General features: G+C 43.2%; 1 protein-coding gene across 7 annotated transcripts in view; it reads right to left on the reverse strand.

Moving 5' to 3' along the window:
* Positions 1-2,654: 2,654 nt before the first annotated feature.
* Positions 2,655-19,268, reverse strand: part of LOC143764740 (germ cell-specific gene 1-like protein) — a 156,519-nt gene continuing 139,905 nt past the window's right edge. For all 7 annotated transcript variants that reach the window (XM_077250652.1, XM_077250649.1, XM_077250651.1 and 4 more), the window contains 2 exons: positions 17,542-17,653; positions 2,655-3,273 (listed from right to left, as the gene is read on the reverse strand). In XM_077250652.1, coding sequence (XP_077106767.1) covers positions 2,943-3,273; positions 17,542-17,653 — 443 coding nt within the window. In that variant the 3' untranslated portion in view covers positions 2,655-2,942. The remainder of the gene's footprint in view (positions 3,274-17,541; positions 17,654-19,268) is intronic.

The raw sequence follows: 19,268 nt of genomic DNA on the forward strand, positions 1-19,268 counted from the left end.
ATTTCAAAAATAAAAATAGATGCTCCATACCGTTCATTATTGCCCCAAAGGAGGTTCCATATTAAGCTGTGCCATATATAATGCTCCATACCGTTGATTATTGCCCCATAGATGCTCCATATATAGCTGTGCCATATAGAATGCTCTGCACCGTTCATTATGGCCCCATAGATGCTCCTTATAAAGTGGTGCCATTGCTCTGCACCATTCATTATGGCCCCATAGATGCCCCATATACAATGCTCTGCACCGTTCATTATGGCCCCATAGATGCTCCATATAAAGCAGTGCCTTATATGCTCTGCACTGTTCATTATTGCCCCATAGATGCTCCTTATAAATCTGTGCCATATATAATGCTCTGCACTGTTCATTGTTGCCCCATAGATGTGCCATATAAATCTGTGCCATATATAATGCTCTGCACCGTTGCCCCATAGATGTGCCATATAAATCTGTGCCATATATAGTGCTCTGCACCGTTGCACCATAGATACTCCACATAAATCTGTGCCATATATAACGCTGCTGCTGCTGCAATAATAAAAAAAAAACACATACGCACCTCTCTTGCTTGCAGCTCCTCAGCGTCCCGTCCCGGCGTCTCTCTGCACTGACTGATCAGGCAGAGGGCGGCGCGCACACTATATGCGTCATCGCGCCCTCTGACCTGAACAGTCAGAGCCAGAGGACGGGAAGACAGAGCGGCGCCCGGCAGGTGGAACGTGGACAGGTGAATATAAAATACTCACCTAGTACCGGCGCTCCTGGCGCTCCCCCGGCCTGTCACACTGTCTTCGGGTGCCGCAGCTCTTCCTCTGTCAGCGGTCACTGGCACCGCTGATTAGAGAAATGAATTTGCGGCTCCACCCCTATGGGAGTGGAGTCTATATTCATTTCTCTAATGAGCGGTCCCACGTGACCGCTGAACAGGGGAAGAGCTGCGGCACCCGAAGACAGTGTGACAGGCTGGGGCAGCGCCAGGAGCGCCGGGACTAGGTGAGTATGCCTCAGCGCCCTCTCCCCCTCACCCGCCGACCCCACCGCCGACCGTGACTCGCGTATAAGCCGAGAGGGGCACTTTCAGCCCAAAAATTTGGGCTGAAAATCTCGGCTTATACTCGAGTATATACGGTAAATAGTTCTTTTATTCTATAAACTTCTGACATGTCTCCGAATTTCCAAGCAATACATTTTGTATTTTTTTTCTGGTGAAATTTTTTTTTTAAAAACCCAGTGCTTTCAGACCTCAAATAATGCAAGGAAAACAAGTTCATAATCATTTAGAAATAACAATACTAATGTTTTAACTCAGGAAGAGTTCAGAAATCAATATTGTGTGGAACCACCATGATTTTTAATCACAGCTTTTGTGCGTCTTGGCATGCTTTCCACCAGTCTTTCACACTGCTTCTGGCGCAAAAATGTAAGCAGTTCTTTGTTGATGGCTTGTCACTATCCATCATCTTCTTGATTACATTCCAGAGGCTTTCAATGGGGTTCAGATCTGGAGACTGGGCTGCCCATGACAGGGTTTTGATGCGGTGGTCTCTTAATTTTTGCCAGAGCTGTATATCAAGGTATGATTTTTGAATGTACGAACTATGTCTTTTTTCTTCAGTTCTGTCACTTTTCTCATGTTCTGGCCTTTATTCTCTGGCTGTAGAGATTATTCATTAGATTATTAATTTAAAAGTAACTTTTATTTTTTTGTGGTGGGGAAAGATGTTGAGAAAAAAAAATATGACTTTAACCTCTTAACGAATAGAGGTATTTTTGGTTTTACATTTAAATCTTTTGCTCCCCTCCTTCCCAGAGCCATAACTTTTTATTTTTTAGTCAAAATGGCCATGTGAGGGCTTGTTTTTGCAGGATGAGTTGTACTTTTGAACGACACCATTGGTTTTAAAATATCGTGTACTGGAAAAAAATGAAAAAAATTCCAAGTGCGGTGAAATTGCAAAAAAGTGCAATCCCACAGTTGTTGTTGGCTTATTTTTGCATGCCAAGCTGACATTTTTAATGATACCCTTTTGGTGCAGATATTATCTTTTAATTCTGGCGTTTTTACTTTTTTTCTCGTTATGCCATTTAGCGATTGGGTAAATTATTTTTTTATATTGATAGATCGGGTGATTCTGAATGTGGCGATACCAAATATGTGTATCTTTGATTTTGTTTTTGTTTTTTTATTGTTTTATTTTGAATGGGGTGAAAGGGGGGTGATTTGAACTTTTATATTTTTAAAAATATTTTTAAAAACATTTTTTTTTCCTTTTGCTAACCAATCAGTGACCCGCAATCATGTGACGGGGTCACTGATGGGCGGGATTTCCAGAGCGCTTACTGGAAGCGTGCGTTAAATGCCACTGTCCGAGATTGACAACGGCATTTAACTAGTTAGCAGCTGCGGGTGGATCTCAATTCCTCCCGCAGCTGTTAGAGGCACATGTTAGCTGTTCAAAACAGCTGACATGTGCTGGAAAAGATGTGGGCTTAGCGCCGGAGCTAACATCAAAGGGAGGGAATCCTACATGGGCGTACCAGTTTCCTCATGAGCTAGACAAACAGGACTATGGAGCAGCAAAAGAGAGACCAATTGAAGTTACTGGTGGGAAAAAGGATCTAAATACAAAAGGCCACACAACACCACATTAAAATGTAAAATTAAGATTTTAATTGTATTTTACAACATGACTTCTCCTATGCTATATCTGTCATTGATGATAATGTTATTCTATCACTTTGCAACAATATATTCATCTGGAAAAAATTCTGGGATGGAGACATTACTAGTATATGCCTCTCAATATATTTCTGTGTTATATGAAATAATTTCTATTTATCACAATACAGCTATGTAATTCACGGAGGCAGATAAGCATTATAGGTTACATTAGGCTATGCTTGTATGTCATGTGCAACCTGATTTCGTATTTCGGTCAACATTGTTCTCCATCATCCTCTACTTCAATGCTTCTTTCCACTTCTTTGGCTGCACCTGGTAGATCAGTGATGCTGCCAATATCCACAAAGACTGGGCTGCCAATTCCCTTGTGCCAGTTTAATGGGTCTTCCAGGGAGCCACTAACAGAAAAAATGTACTTCTCCCAAAGAAAACGCACCATTTCAGAGTCCAGGAAAGGGTTGCATTCTCGTACATTCTTCTCAAATATCCTTCTTCTGTACTTAAATTCCAGAATTGTTTTAGTGTAAGTGTTGAGTGTAAGAACAGAGGCTGACATGCATAGTGTAAAGGATAGCCAGGCCAGGCTGGAAAGAAAAACAAGAAAATCATCATTAAAAATTGTTATGGGTGTGAGTCATAAAGAAATGACACAAGCAAGCAATGAAAATACTCTTAAAGGTAATACAATGACATTGGATGTGACCCTCCTACCCAAGCCAACAATTATAATTATGTCCTGTAGTCAGATTATGTGCGTATTTAGAGGGACCAATAATCGGGAAACAAACAGTCCTAGAAATACTAATTTCTCAATCATCAACCTGTCTAAATAAGCAAGCAATCACCCAACAAATGAGCAAAATGAGTGAGCTTAAAAATAATCATTCTTTGGCAGCACATCATCCTGTGTAATCAGATGATGTGCTGTTGATAACATGATGTACTATGTAGATAGAACAATAATCATTAATATAATTGGTCTAAGTGAATAGAAGTGTGTTCAGCCTGTACTATATAGATAGAACAATAATCATTAATATAATCGGTCTAAGTGCATAGAAGTGCGGTCAGCCTGGTTAAATGTGCCAATAAGCAACTTCTGATCGGCTTGCATTTAGCTGGTTGACAGTCTATTTTTTGCAGTCATTCTAACACACAACCTTTTAAAGTCTGAAGCCTGCATTGTCACCTTTTTTTCTAGTTTAAATGACTGCAATAGAACTTAAACTGCTTGTAATACTGTATGTATGACCATGCTCCGCCCACGTCAGCCATGTTTACTAAAGCTGCGCCATTAAGGCCCCTGGGCAGCTTAAGCTTTGCTCAGCTAAAACTGCTGAGATTTGTGTTCTTCTGCCCTCTGTTTTGTCACTTAGGTGGTTAACTTCCATTAGTTCCCTGCTGATGCCAGGCGTGGGTTCCTTCCTATTTAAACCTCCAGCATTCAGTTCATGGCTGTCAGCTCCAGCTTTGCTTCTGTATTTTTGTAGCTGCAGTATTATTACTGAATCTCCTGTTATTGACCCACAGACTGATCTTGCACTTTCCTCTTGCATCACAATTCTACCTCTGTTTCTGTACTTTCTGGTTTTGTGACATATTAACATGGTAATGGAGCGCCCCCAGACGCAGGGCCGCGGGGTACTCGGTACCGGGCCTCTCTGTCTCGGTCCTGGGGTTGTCACGGTGGCTAGACCCGGTCCATGACCCTGCTAAGGGGCGTCCAATGAAAGGTGTGGTGATGGTACGTGGTGCAAGGTGCGATGAATAACGAGGACACAGGGTTGCAGTCTCTTTACCTCTTTACTGAAGGCTTCGGGATCCGCAATCCAGAGCACTGCTAACAGGGCTGGCTGAGACCGGCCGGTCCGAAGGCACATCCAGAGTTCCCTTTGCGGGTGGAAATCAGTGCCTACCTTCTAGCGCCTGTGTGTTGTAGTACCTCCCTGCTGAGCACCACGGGATAGTCCTCACAACTGTGTCTGTTTCTGATGTTCTTTCTATCTCCGTCCCCCAGATGATATGGCTAGGACACACCCGTATGACGGGGTAGGCCTGGAGTTATTTTATAGGGACCCTAGAGACGCCCCTCTCCCACAATTGCCTCCGTTGTCTGCTTAGGTGATTTAGGTGAGACAGCCAACCTATAATTAACTGTCCTGCCGCTGTTTGAAGTAATGCTTGGAGCCCAATACTTCCTCGGCGTTCCGGCCACAGGCTACGCGCCTCAGTAGGATGTTGCCATGATCTTAGGGCACGACTCCTACTGGTTCTATTCTCCCTTGTGCTGTGATCTCGTTTCTCACTTCTCCACAATAAACCTCGCTTCGTGTCCTTCCTTAAGATGCCAACGCAATGGGTGCAGGCGCAGCTCTGTAACGATCTGTCCTTTTCGCTAGGCCACTGTCAGGATCCCACCCCTGACAGAGACCCCCCCGGATCTTCCCAGTAACTCCCTCTCACAGGATGTTGCCTGGGCAAAACCCAGTCAGCTTCTCTCTAACTTCATATCCAACCCCCAGTTTTACCAGAGTGTGAGGAGTGGCCTAATACATAGAACCTTTTGCTCCCCCTGGTGGCCAGAGTGTGAAGTGTAATGTGTGACTGTGATACCTGGTCAGGTGAACTCCTTTAGTGCCATCAGACGTACCATCACTCCCCTTAGTGGCAGAGCATCAGTACTGCAACGACCAGGACTCTGGGGCGCTGCAGTAACAGTGCACAGGTAGTGGCTAAATAATAACATTGTCACATTTAGAATTGCTCATTATTCCTTATCTGCTACTTTCTGGTCCTATATTTAGTGGTACAGTCATCATTCACAAATCAGACACATGCAGCACACACACTGCTCACACATCAGACACATACAGGACACACACCGCTCACACATCAGACACATACAGGACACACACCGCTCACACATCAGACACATACAGCACACACATACAGCACACACAGCTCACACATCAGCCACATACAGGACACACATCGCTCACACATGAGACACATACAGGACACACACCGCTCACACATCAGACACATGCAGCACACACACCGCTCACACATCAGACACATGCAGCACACACACCGATCACACATCAGACACATGCAGCACATACACCGCTCACACATCAGACACATGCAGCACACACACCGCTCACACATCAGACACATGCAGCACACACACCGATCACACATCAGACACATACAGCACACACACTGCTCACACATCAGCCATATACAGGACACACACCGCTCACACATCAGACACCTGCAGCACACACACTGCTCACACATCAGACACATACAGGACACACACCGCTCACACATCAGACATATACAGCACACACTGCTCACACATCAGCCACATACAAGACATACACCGCTCACACATCAGACACATGGAGGACACACACCACTCACACATCAGACACATACCTCTCACACATGAGACACATACAGGATACACACCGCTCACACATCAGACACATGCAGCACACACACCGCTCTCACATCAGACACTTTCAGCACACACTGCTCACATATCAGACACTTTCAGCACACACACCACTCACACATCAGACAGATGCAGCACCCACTGATTAGAGATGAGCGAATCACTTCATGCAGCCCCGATACACGGTGCAAGTCTGTGATCCCTAGTTGTGGAGACTGGAGAGTTTCACAAATATCCTGAGATTCCAGGTTCCGACTCATAGTGCCTGGCATGACATTATCTATGCAGAGTGTGTACAAGTTACAGTACCTTAATTTTCAGTTAATTTTGCATTGTTTAAACCCTCAAGGACTGAGCAATTTTTGTTTTTATGTTTTAGGTTTTTTGTAGCCTTCCTCCAAGATCCATAACTTTTTGTTTATTTTTCTGTTCACACTGCTATGTGAGGGCTTTCTTTTTGTGAGATGAGTTTTAGTTTAGAATGACACCACTTATTTTTCTATATAAAGTGCAGAAAACAAGAAAAAAGTTCCAAGTGAGGTGTGATTGAAAAATGACAGCAATTCTGTCAATATTATTTTTTCTTATTATACAATGTTCACTGTTTGGTAAAAAGTACCTTGTAACTTTTTTTTCTGTGAGTCAATATTACTATGGTGATACCAAATTTATAATATTAATTTTATTATGCTTGTTAAAATAATAAAAACAATTGGTATAGTCGACTCGTCACATACTTGTGAGATATGGGAAAATTATATCTAATTGATATCATTGTGATATCTGATGGAATTCCCTTGCAGGTACAGTCTGGCCCAAAATACTTGCTCCAAACTCAGCCCCCACCATTGGCATTGTTGAGGAGAGCCATAAGATCAAATACTTAATTAAGCTCAAGTTGTAAGAGATTGAGAGAAGCAACCCATAACTTGTATTGTTTAACCTTACATAAGTTTTCTCAGATCAAAGTGAGACCCTAAAGATGGCTGCCATTTCCTGTATCAGCACACCATGTGCTTCTATCCAAGATGACGCCCACCCTGATGACCTCATGGATCCGCCCACAGTGACGCCCACCTTGATTACCTCATGGACCAACCCACCCTGATGACCTCATGGATCCGCCCATGGACTTGCTCATTGCCCAACCCACTAACCAATGGAATACATCCGATCACTCCCAATTCAGAGCTAACCGAGGCCCCCTTACAGGAGTTATATAAACCTGTGTTCTGACTAAATAAAGCCCTTGGAGCTGAGCCATAGATTGATCAAGGAGAGTTACATCTGACTGTGTGTGTCTGGTGTATTTCTTTAGTGTGCACCTGATCAATATCCATTAGGCCAGGAGTAGGTAACTTAAGTGAACATTTTATTAATTGTTCAACCTAACAGCATTATCCCAGACCAATTCTTTTGAATTAGCTCGAGCAAATAGGCCTTTGAAACTCTCCCCGGGGGGGCAAAAGGCATAGACCCTGTGTCCCCAGCAATTATTACAGGGGTGTGAACTCTTGTGCAGTTACCAACCAACTGCCTTCCTTTGTTTGAATCAGGCTGCCATGCAGACATTGTGGCACCACAAGTCCCAGGTTCCCAGCACAAGGCTCTGAAATATTGAATCTAGAAAATGACCTATAATAAAAGAATGCAATATCTCTGAAACTAGCCAAGCACATAATCGGAATCTGCATTCCTTTCCCCACAAGCCCATACCACAAAGCCACCTCTTGAACTCTGTGTTATTGAGTTATAAAGCATAGCTACCGGGAATTAAATACGGTAGCTGTATTTGGTCTCCCTGATCAGATGAAATCCAGCCGATCCCAGTGGCACCAATGCCGTCCCATTTAGAGCTTTGGGCGGAAAGTTATGGACATCCATGGTTCTGGACAGAAAACCATGCATTCAGACATGGGAGGAGAGAGGCTGCACAGCCCAGGGGTTGGTGCAGCATGTGGGAGGGAGCAGCCTAGGGGATAATAGGCAGCTCCTCATTTTGAATTTAGTCATTCTACTGGCAGGAGGCCCATTAGCTGACGTGGCCAGAGAATTATGTAACAAAGATTTGGACCTGTGATTCATCAGTGCCAAGCAGTGGTCACATGCTACATAACACGTCAATTGTAATCTATCTGTATCCTACCCTTGTGCTACACTTCTGACTATATACTTGTATATTTGCTCTTGTATATATATATATATATATATATATATATATATATATATATATATATATATATATACCTGTATCTTTCTAGTGCACCTTTTGGCAATTAATTATAAAATTAACCTTGGGCTGCTCTTTTATCTCAATTCATGAATCCCCACGTCCACATGCTCGGTAGGTCATATTATACTCTACCTGGAGTTGGTTTTTGACCCAATATACACCATGTTCAAAATTATTATGCAAATTGGATTTAAGTGTCATAAAGATTTAATTGTTTTGTTTTTCAAATAAACTTGTGAATGGTATTGTGTCTCATGGCGCAATGGTTCACTGAAATCAATCTTAAATACGTGATAATTAGTTTTCCAGGTGATTCTAATTAAAGGAAAATGACTTAAAAATGATGTTCCACATTATAAAGCAGGCCACAGGTTTCAAGCAATATGGGAAATAAAAAGGATATCTCTGCTGCTGAAAAGCGTTAAATAGTGCAATGCCTTGGAAAAGGTGTGAAAATATTAGATATTTCACGAAAACTTAAGAGTGATCATCATACTGAGAAGAGATTTGTGACTGAAACAGAGCACAGACTGAGTTCATGCAGATAAAGGCATAATGAGGAAGGTTTCTGCCAGACAAATTCATTGGATTAAGAGAGCAGCTGCCAAAATACTTGTCACGATCCATGTTTGGATCTGTGGCAGATCTGATTTAAACCTTTTTTCCTTTCTGGTCATCGAGGGTTAATGCAGTTCTCCCCCCGGTGGCCACTGGTGTTATTGCATTGCATTACTGCTGGGTCAGCTGATGTTTGTGACCACTCCCACCATCCTTTATAAGGTCACCTGGTGCATCAGCTGACTGTTGGTTATACAGGTCCTTCTGGAGATCAACCTCGCAGTAGCAGCTCCCTGGTGTCAGCCAAGTCTGGTGTTTTGAGCTCAGTTGCTGTGCTTTCTGTTTTGTGGAGTCTGCAGCGGCGTGCACAAGCTAAGTTCTGAGTTTTGTTACTTTCTAGTTCGTGCATTCACCTTTTTGTATTATGTTCCCCTCACTCTCATATTGTTTATTCCTGTTTATTGCTTTGTGGTGCTGTTCACACTGTTCAGCTCCTGGGGTGGGGGTTTAGTTCAGGGTTTATTAGGAGACAGGGACAGGTCGGTGACTTGGGCCTCCCTACCTTCAAGGGTACCCCCAAGTGAAGGAAAGACAGGGCTTCCATTAGCCTGAGGGGAAGTTCAGGGGCCCAGATTCCTCATCTTCTGTTATTCTGTTTCTGCCCCGTGACAATACTATTACAAAGCAGCAAACAGATATTTGAAGCTGCTGGTGCCTCTGGAGTCCCTCGAACCTCAAGGTGTAGGATCCTTCAAAGGATTGCTGTGGTGCATAAACCTACTATTCGGCCACCCCTAAACAGTGTTCACAAGCAGAAATGGTTGCAGTGGGCCCAGACATACATGAAGACTAATTTTCAAACAGTCTTGTTTACTGATGAGCATTGAGCGACCCTGGATGGTCCAGATGGATGGAGTAGTGGATGGTTGGTGGATGGCCACCATGTCCCAACAAGGCTGCGACATCAGCAAGGAGGTGGAGGAGTCATGTTTTGGACCGGAATCATGGGGAACCAGCTGGTAGGGCCCTTTAAGGTTCTTGAAGGTATGAAAATTACCTCTGCAAAGTATATAGAGTTTCTGACTGACAACTTTCTTCCATGGTATAAAAAGCAGAAACGTGCCTTAAGGAGCAAAATCATCTTCAGGCATGACAATGCACCATCTCATGCTGCAAAGAATACCTCTGAGTCATTGGCTGCTATGGGCATAAAAGGAGATAAACTCATGATGTGGCCACCATCTTCCCCTCACATCAACCCTATAGAGAACTGTTATGATCTGGTGGTTTAGGAGCAACATGGGATGTGCTCTGGAGGAGGTGGTACCTGTACTGACCGCAGTTCCTGAGCTAAACACAACACTAGAAGTAGCCGTGGGATGTTCCTGTCACTCCCTAGACACCTTGTCACAGCCGGAGGACTAACTACCCCTAAAGATAGAAACAGGAAAGCTATCTTGCCTCAGAGAAAATCCCCAAAGGATAGGACAGCCCCCCACAAATATTGACTGTGAGTGGAGAGGGAAATGACATACGCAGAATGAAACCAGGATGTAGCAAAGGAGGCCAGTCTAACTAGATAAATAGAACAGGAAAGAATACTGTGCGGTCAGTATTAAAAACTAGAAAAATCCACCACAGAGTTTACAAAAATCTCCACACCTGACTAAAGGTGTGGAGAGTAAATCTGCTTCCCAGAGCTTCCAGCTTAACTGAATAAATCCATACTGACAAGCTGGACTAGGAAAAACATAGAAAGTGCAGAAAGATTAAGTCCACAATAAGTGGACTGCAAAAGAACAAAGCAAGGACTTATTATTAAGGGCAAACTCGGCCAACGGCAAGAAAGCCACCCAATCATCCTGGTCAGCAGACACAAAGCATCTCAAATAGGTTTCCAAGGTCTGATTAGTTCGCTCAGTTTGGCCATTTGTCTGAGGATGAAATGCCGAAGAAAAAGACAAATCAATGCCCATCCTAGCACAAAAGGCCCGCCAAAACCTAGAAACAAACTGGGAACCTCTGTCAGACACAATATTCTCCGGAATGCCATGCAAACGAACCACATGCTGAAAAAACAATGGAACCAAGTCAGAGGAGGAAGGCAATTTAGGCAAAGGTACCAAATGGACCATTTTAGAGAACCAGTCACAAACCACCCAGATAACAGACATCTTCTGGGAAACAGGAAGATCCGAAATAAAATCCATGGAAATATGCGTCCAGGGCCTTTCAGGGACCGGCAAAGGCAAAAGCAACCCACTAGCGCGGGAACAGCAAGGCTTGGCCCGGGCACAAGTCCCACAGGACTGCACAAAAGAACGCACATCCCGCGACAAGGAAGGCCACCAAAAGGACCTAGCAACCAAATCTCTGGTACCAAAAATCCCAGGATGACCAGCCAACACCGAACAATGAACCTCAGAAATTACCTTACTTGTCCATCTATCAGGAACAAACAGCTTCCCCACAGGACAGCGGTCAGGTTTATCAGCCTGAAATTCCTGAAGCACCCGCCGTAAATCAGGGGAGATGGCAGAAAGAATCACCCCTTCCTTAAGAATGCCAACCGGCTCAAGGACTCCAGGAGAATTCGGCAAAAAACTCCTAGAGAGGGCATCAGCCTTAACATTCTTAAATCCCGGAAGATACGAGACCACAAAATCAAAACGGGAGAAAAACAGGGACCATCGAGCCTGTCTAGGGTTCAGCCGCTTGGCCGACTCGAGGTAAATCAGATTCTTATGATCGGTCAAGACCACAACGCGGTGCTTGGCTCCCTCAAGCCAATGTCGCCACTCCTCAAATGCCCACTTCATGGCCAACAACTCCCGATTGCCGACATCATAATTGCGCTCCGCAGGCGAAAACTTTCTGGAAAAAAAGGCACACGGTTTCATCAAAGAACCATCAGAACTCCTCTGAGACAAAACGGCCCCTGCCCCAATCTCAGAAGCGTCAACCTCAACTTGAAAAGGAAGAGAAACATCCAGCTGACGCAACACAGGGGCAGAAGTAAATCGGCATTTAAGCTCCTGAAAGGCCTCAACAGCCACAGAGGACCAATTCGTCACATCAGCGCCTTTCTTCGTCAAATCGGTCAGGGGTTTAACCACACTGGAAAAGTTGGCAATGAAACGGCTATAAAAATTAGCAAAGCCCAAAAATTTCTGAAGACTCTTCACAGATGTGGGTTGAATTCAGTCATGAATGGCTTGGACCTTAACAGGATCCATTTCTATAGACGAGGGAGAAAAAATAAAACCCAAAAAAGAGACCTTCTGAACTCCAAATAGGCACTTAGACCCCTTCACAAATAAAGCATTATCACGAAGGATCTGGAATACCATCCTGACCTGCTTCACATGAGACTCCCAATCATCGGAAAAAATCAAAATATCATCCAAATACACAATCATGAATTTATCAAGATAATTGCGGAAAATATCATGCATGAAGGACTGAAATACAGAAGGAGCATTAGAGAGCCCGAAAGGCATCACAAGGTATTCAAAATGGCCTTCGGGCATATTAAATGCAGTTTTCCATTCGTCACCCTGTTTAATACGAACAAGATTATATGCCCCTCGAAGGTCAATCTTAGTAAACCAACTAGCCCCCTTGATCCGAGCAAACAAATCAGATAGCAAAGGTAAAGGGTATTGGAATTTTACCGTGATCTTATTAAGAAGGCGATAATCAATACAGGGTCTCAAGGAGCCATCCTTCTTGGCAACAAAAATGAATCCCGCTCCCAATGGTGACGAAGACGGCCGAATATGCCCCTTCTCTAAAGACTCCTTAACATAACTCCGCATGGCGGCATGCTCTGGCACAGACAGATTGAAAAGTCGGCCCTTAGGGAACTTACAGCCAGGAATCAAGTTAATAGCACAATCACAGTCCCTATGTGGAGGAAGGGAACTGGACTTGGGCTCATCAAATACATCCTGGAAATCCGACAAAAACTCAGGAACTTCAGAAGAGGGGGAAGAGGAAATTGACATCAAAGGAACGTCACTATGTACCCCTTGACAACCCCAACTAGTCACAGACATAGATTTCCAATCCAGCACAGGATTATGTCCCTGTAACCATGGAAAACCCAGTACAACAACATCATGCAAATTATGCAACACCAGAAAACGGCAATCTTCCTGATGTGCTGGAGCCATGCACATGGTCAGCTGTGTCCAATACTGAGGTTTATCCTTGGCCAACGGTGTAGCATCAATGCCCCTCAAAGGAATAGGGCTCTGCAAAGGCTGCAAGGAAAAACCACAGCGTCTGGCGAATTCCAAGTCCATCAAGTTCAGGGCAGCGCCTGAATCCACAAATGCCATGACAGAAAAGGACGATAATGAGCAAATCAAGGTCACAGATAAGAGAAATTTAGGCTGTACAGTACTGATGGTAACAGACCTAGCGAACCTCTTAGTACGCTTAGGGCAATCAGAAATAACATGAGCAGAATTACCACAGTAAAAACACAGCCTATTCTGGCGTCTGAATCCCTGCCGTTCTGCTGTAGTCAAAATCCTATCACATTGCATAGGCTCAGGACTCTGCTCAGAGGACACTGCCATATGGTGCACAACTTTGCGCTCGCGCAGGCGCCGATCAATCTGAATGGCTAGAGACATAGATTCGCTCAAACCAGCAGGCGTGGGGAACTCCACCATAACATCTTTAAGGGCTTCAGAAAGACCCTTTCTGAAAATTGCTGCCAGAGCCTCCTCATTCCATTTAGTGAGCACAGACCATTTTCTAAATTTCTGGCAGTATACTTCTGCCGCTTCCTGACCCTGACACAGGGCCAACAAGGTCTTTTCTGCATGATCCACAGAATTAGGTTCGTCATACAATAATCCGAGCGCTTGAAAAAATGCGTCTACATTAAGCAATGCCGGATCCCCTGATTCAAGGGAGAATGCCCAGTCCTGAGGGTCACCACACAGCAGAGAGATGACAATTTTAACCTGCTGAATGGAATCACCAGAGGAACGGGGTTTCAAGGCAAAAAACAATTTGCAGTTATTTTTAAAGTTCAAAAACTTGGATCTGTCCCCAAAAAACAAATCAGGGGTTGGAATTCTAGGCTCTAAAGCCGGAGTCTGGACAACATAATCTTGGATACTCTGTACTCTTGCAGCAAGTTGATCCACACGAGAAAACAAACCCTGAACATCCATGCCAGCGCCAAAATCCTGAACCACCCAGAGATTAAAGGGAACCTGTCACCTGAATTTGGCGGGACCAGTTTTGGGTCATATGGGCGGGGTTTTCTGGTGTTTGATTCACCCTTTCCTTACCCGCTGGCTGCATGCTGGCCGCAATATTGGATTGAAGTTCATTCTCTGTCCTCTGGAGTACAAGCAATATTGCCTTGCGCAGGCGTGTACTCCGGAGGACAGAGAATGAACTTCAATCCAATATTGCGGCCAGCATGCAGCCAGCGGGTAAGGAAAGGGTGAATCAAACACCAGAAAACCCCGCCCATATGACCCAAAACTGGTCTCGCCAAATTCAGGTGACAGGTTCCCTTTAAGAGGAAAAAAAAGACAAAACAGACTGCAGAAAAAAAAATGGCTCAGAACTTCCTTTTCCTTCTTTTGAGATGCATTTAATTCATTTTTGGCCAGTTGTACTATTATGATCTGGTGGTTTAGGAGCAACATGGGACGTGCTCTGGAGGAGGTGGTACCTGTACTGACCGCAGTTCCTGAGCTAAACACAACACTAGAAGTAGCCGTGGGATGTTCCTGTCACTCCCTAGACACCTCGTCACAGCCGGAGGACTAACTACCCCTAAAGATAGAAACAGGAAAGCTATCTTGCCTCAGAGAAAATCCCCAAAGGATAGGACAGTCCCCCACAAATATTGACTGTGAGTGGAGAGGGAAATGACATACGCAGAATGAAACCAGGATGTAGCAAAGGAGGCCAGTCTAACTAGATAAATAGAACAGGAAAGAATACTGTGCGGTCAGTATTAAAAACTAGAAAAATCCACCACAGAGTTTACAAAAATCTCCACACCTGACTAAAGGTGTGGAGGGTAAATCTGCTTCCCAGAGCTTCCAGCTTAACTGAATAAATCCATACTGACAAGCTGGACTAGGAAAAACATAGAAAGTGCAGAAAGATTAAGTCCACAACAAGTGGACTGCAAAAGAACAAAGCAAGGACTTATCTTTGCTGAACTGGTCAGAATATCAGGGAAATCCAAGCAGAGATGTGAATCCAACCAGGAACCATTGACAACTGGCACAGGCTGAAGGATAGAACCAGGCTAAATAGCCGAGCCAGAAAGACAATCAGTGGAAGCAGCTGCTGACTACTAAATCCAAGGAGCAGCAGTACCACTTAAAACCACCGGAGGGAGCCCAAGAGCAGAACTCGCAAAAGTGCCACTTACAACCACTGGAGGGAGCCCAAGAGCGGAATTCACAACAGAGAACCTTTGGAGTATCATCAAGCAAAAGATCTATGAGGGTGGGAGGCAGTTTGCATCAAAACAGCAGCTCTGGGAGGCTATTCTGACTTCATGCAAAGAAATACAAGCAGAAACTCTCCAAAAACTCACAAGTTCAATGCATGCAAGAATTGTGAAGGTGATATCAAAGAAGGGTTCCTATGTTAACACGTAACATGGTCTGTTAGGATATTTTGGGGTTATATATCTTTTTTATTCAGTGAATGTGACCTCCTAAAGCTGCAAATTCCACAAATGAGCATTTTCAGTGCTTTAAAACATATCAAATGTTTAGAAATTCTACTGTGCCTAATAATTTGGAACAGTGCATTTTGAGTTTTCATTCATTTTGGAGATTATACTGTTATCGTTGGGAGGTTTCTTCTATAAAATTCAATGTATACTCTAACGGGTGATGACTTATTAGACTGACTGTCATTTGCACTGACCATTTAGGAAACTCCGAGAAAAATGTCATTTGCATGATAATTTGGAACATGGTGTAAGCCTGGTGTCGGACGAGGTTATATCTAATGAGGAACTGGTGGCAGCATACCATACTGTGCTAGTGAGGAACTGACAGTGACGGCTGGGAGGTTTATATATATATATCTCCAGCCTGGACTGGTGATATACAGGTGCATCTCACAAAGTTAGAATATCATGAAAAAGTTAATTTATTTCAGTTCTTCAATACAAAAAGTGAAACGTCACACAAGACCTCAAGCAGCTTGGATTGTCTGTCTCTCCACTCTTCCTCCAGGTTCTGGGACCTTGATTTCCAAGGTCTAGTGTGAGGTTTCCACAATCAGTGATGGTTTGGAGAGTCATGTCATCTGCTGGTGTAGGCCCACTGTGTTTTATCAAGACTAAAGTCAGTGCAGCCTTCTACCAGGAAATTTTAGAGCACTTCATGCTTCCCTCTGCCGACAAGCTTTTTGGAGATGGAAATTTCATTCTCCAGCAGGACGTGACACTTGTCCACACTGCCAAAAGTACCAATAACTGGTTTACAAACAACAGTATCATTGTGCTTGATTGGCCAGCAATCTCTCCTGACCTTAACCCTGTAGAGAATCTATGGGGTATTGTCAAGAGGAAGATGAGAGATACCAGACCCCACAATGCTGACGAGGTGAAGGCTGCTATCAAAGCAACCTGGGCTTCCATAACACCAGTGCCGCAGGCTGATCGCCTCCATGCCGTATGCATTGATGCAGTAATTGATGCAAAAGGAGCCCCGACCAAATATTGAGTGCATTTACTGAACATACATTTCAGTAGGCCAACATTTTGGATTTTAAAATAATTTTTTCAAGCTGGTGTTATAAAGTATTCTAATTTACTGAGATAATGACTTTTGGGTTTTCATTGGCTGTAAGCTATATCATCAACATTTACAGAAATAAACACATGAAATAGATCACTCTGTTTGTAATGACTATCTAATATATGAGTTTCACTTTTTGCATTGAAGAACTAAAATAAACTAACTTTTTGATATTCTAATTTTGTGAGATGCACCTGTATATCCCCCCTGCTGGGAGCACCTCAATAACTCATACCTATAAGGGAAGCCTTTCTGGCGACTATTTGCCCTCGGTGCAGTTCCCTGATTGACCTGTGAAAAGTGGTGGCGCCAGAGAGTCGATCTCTGCTGGGTCATTCTCTCCCCTCCCCAGAGGTGAGTGAAGTCGACACACCCCTTCCCCTGTACAATCTGTCACAATACTGTTTTGCTGTTCACCGTATAGGATAAATATTTTTATATTTCTTTAGCTTGGACAATGCGTTGATATCAATTATGTTAATTCTTTTTATCTTTTAGATTTTATATCTAAAATTTAGATTTCAACTTTTATATATCATTTTATATGTTTTTTACATTTTCATTAGTCCCCATACTGGACTTGAACCTGTGATTGCTTGATTGCCTATACAAGACACCACAATACTGTATTATTGCAGTTTATTGTATAGTTATCAGCCTCCTATGAAGTGGATTCAGCTCATGAGCCTGCTCGTTACACTTACTATGCACAGCCGCTGTACATGCATGGTGGATGTTGCCAAGAGGTTAAAATGTGCAGTTATCTTATAAATTAATATCCATATTATTAACTTACCCAAAAGACCAACCATAATACCAAGTCTGTGGTCTCCAGTCCTTTGGTCCAAGGTTTACAGTCACCTGAAAAACGGTCATGTACATCATATGGGCCACCATACCAAGAAGTCCTGGTAAATACAGAATCAGCATCAGCCCTGCAAGATACTTCAGCAATCGTAATTCCTTAAGGATCAGAGTATTTTATTCCTAAAAGACCAGGTACAGAGTTTAACAGCTATAACATTTTAGTTGTTTGTCTGCCCAATCAAATTTTGCACTATTTTATGTGACACACAGTTCTGTTATTAAAGGGGTTGTTCCAACTTAAGAACTGAGGTTGTGAAGTGACCAGTTGGCATCGATCAGCGGTGAACATGCACGATCACTGCTCCATTCTAACAGAGCATCTTAGAGCCCCGTGATTAGAACGCAACAATCAGCAAGCACTTTTAGGGATAACTATACGGCTATCCCCAGTGCCAGGAGAAGAATGCCCTCCATTTTTAACAGTTTCAATAAATTGAGGACTATAAATATTTCCAGATCACCAACATCAAAAAATGAATTTTAGAATGAAAACATCAAATGATATTATATTATTCATCCATGAAGATTAAGTAGCTAAGGCCAAGGACATGCAATAGTTTGGTTTAGCTGGCTGACCAAGGTGCGAGATGTAATGGTTCTCACTGACACCGACAACAAGAGTTAAAGATAGAAGTGAGCAAACAATTTGCCCTGGTCCAGAGTCCAGTTTGGTCCTCTGTGACAGCCGACAAGAGCTGTCATCATTTGTATGCCCGACATTCGCAGCCTGGTATCCTTAGAGCTCCTTTCGCTTGTTAGGCCACATGGCATCATGATTAGATGCTGAGCAGAGCTGGGAAAATCTTTTTGATCCACACAAGTTAAAGAAGGTCTCTCACCATATTTCACAATATGAACTGTATTGTAGCACAAAATGTAGCACAATTTTGGAACCAAAGTTTTTTTTAGTTAGGGAGTTATAAGGGTTAAAATTTGACCAGCAATTTCTCATTTTTACAACACCATTTTTTTTAGGGACCACATCTCATTTGAAATCATTTTCAGGGGTCTATATGATAGAAAATAACCAAGTGTGACACCATTCTAAAAACTGCACCCCTCAAGGTGCTCAAAACCACATTCAAGAAGTTTATTAACCCTTCAGGTGTTTCACAGGAATTTTTTAAATAAAAATGAACATTTAACTTTTTTTCACAAAAAACTTACTTCAGCTCCAATTTGTTTTATTTTTCCAAGGGTAACAGGAGAAAATGGACCCCAAAAGTTGTTGTACAATTTGTCCTGAGTACGCCGATACCCCATATGTGGGGGTAAACCACTGTTTGGGCACATGGCAGAGCTTGGAAGCGAAGGAGCACCATTTGACTTTTCAATGCAAAATTGACTGGAATTGAGATGGGACCCCATGTTGCGTTTGGAGAGCCACTGATGTGCCTAAACATTGAAACCCCCCACAAGTGACACCATTTTGGAAAGTAGACCCCCCTTAGGAACTTATCTAGATGTGTGGTGAGCAATTTGACCGACCAAGTGCTTCACAGAAGTTTATAATGCAGAGCCATAAAAATAAAAAATCATATTTTTTCACAAAAATGATCTTTTTGCCCCCAATTTTTTTCCCCCAAGGGTAAGAGAAGAAATTGGACCCCAAAATTTGTTGTATAATTTGTCCTGAGTACGATGATACCCAATATG

The sequence above is a fragment of the Ranitomeya variabilis genome, chromosome 4 (assembly GCF_051348905.1).
Source record: "Ranitomeya variabilis isolate aRanVar5 chromosome 4, aRanVar5.hap1, whole genome shotgun sequence".
Taxonomy (NCBI): domain Eukaryota; kingdom Metazoa; phylum Chordata; class Amphibia; order Anura; family Dendrobatidae; genus Ranitomeya; species Ranitomeya variabilis.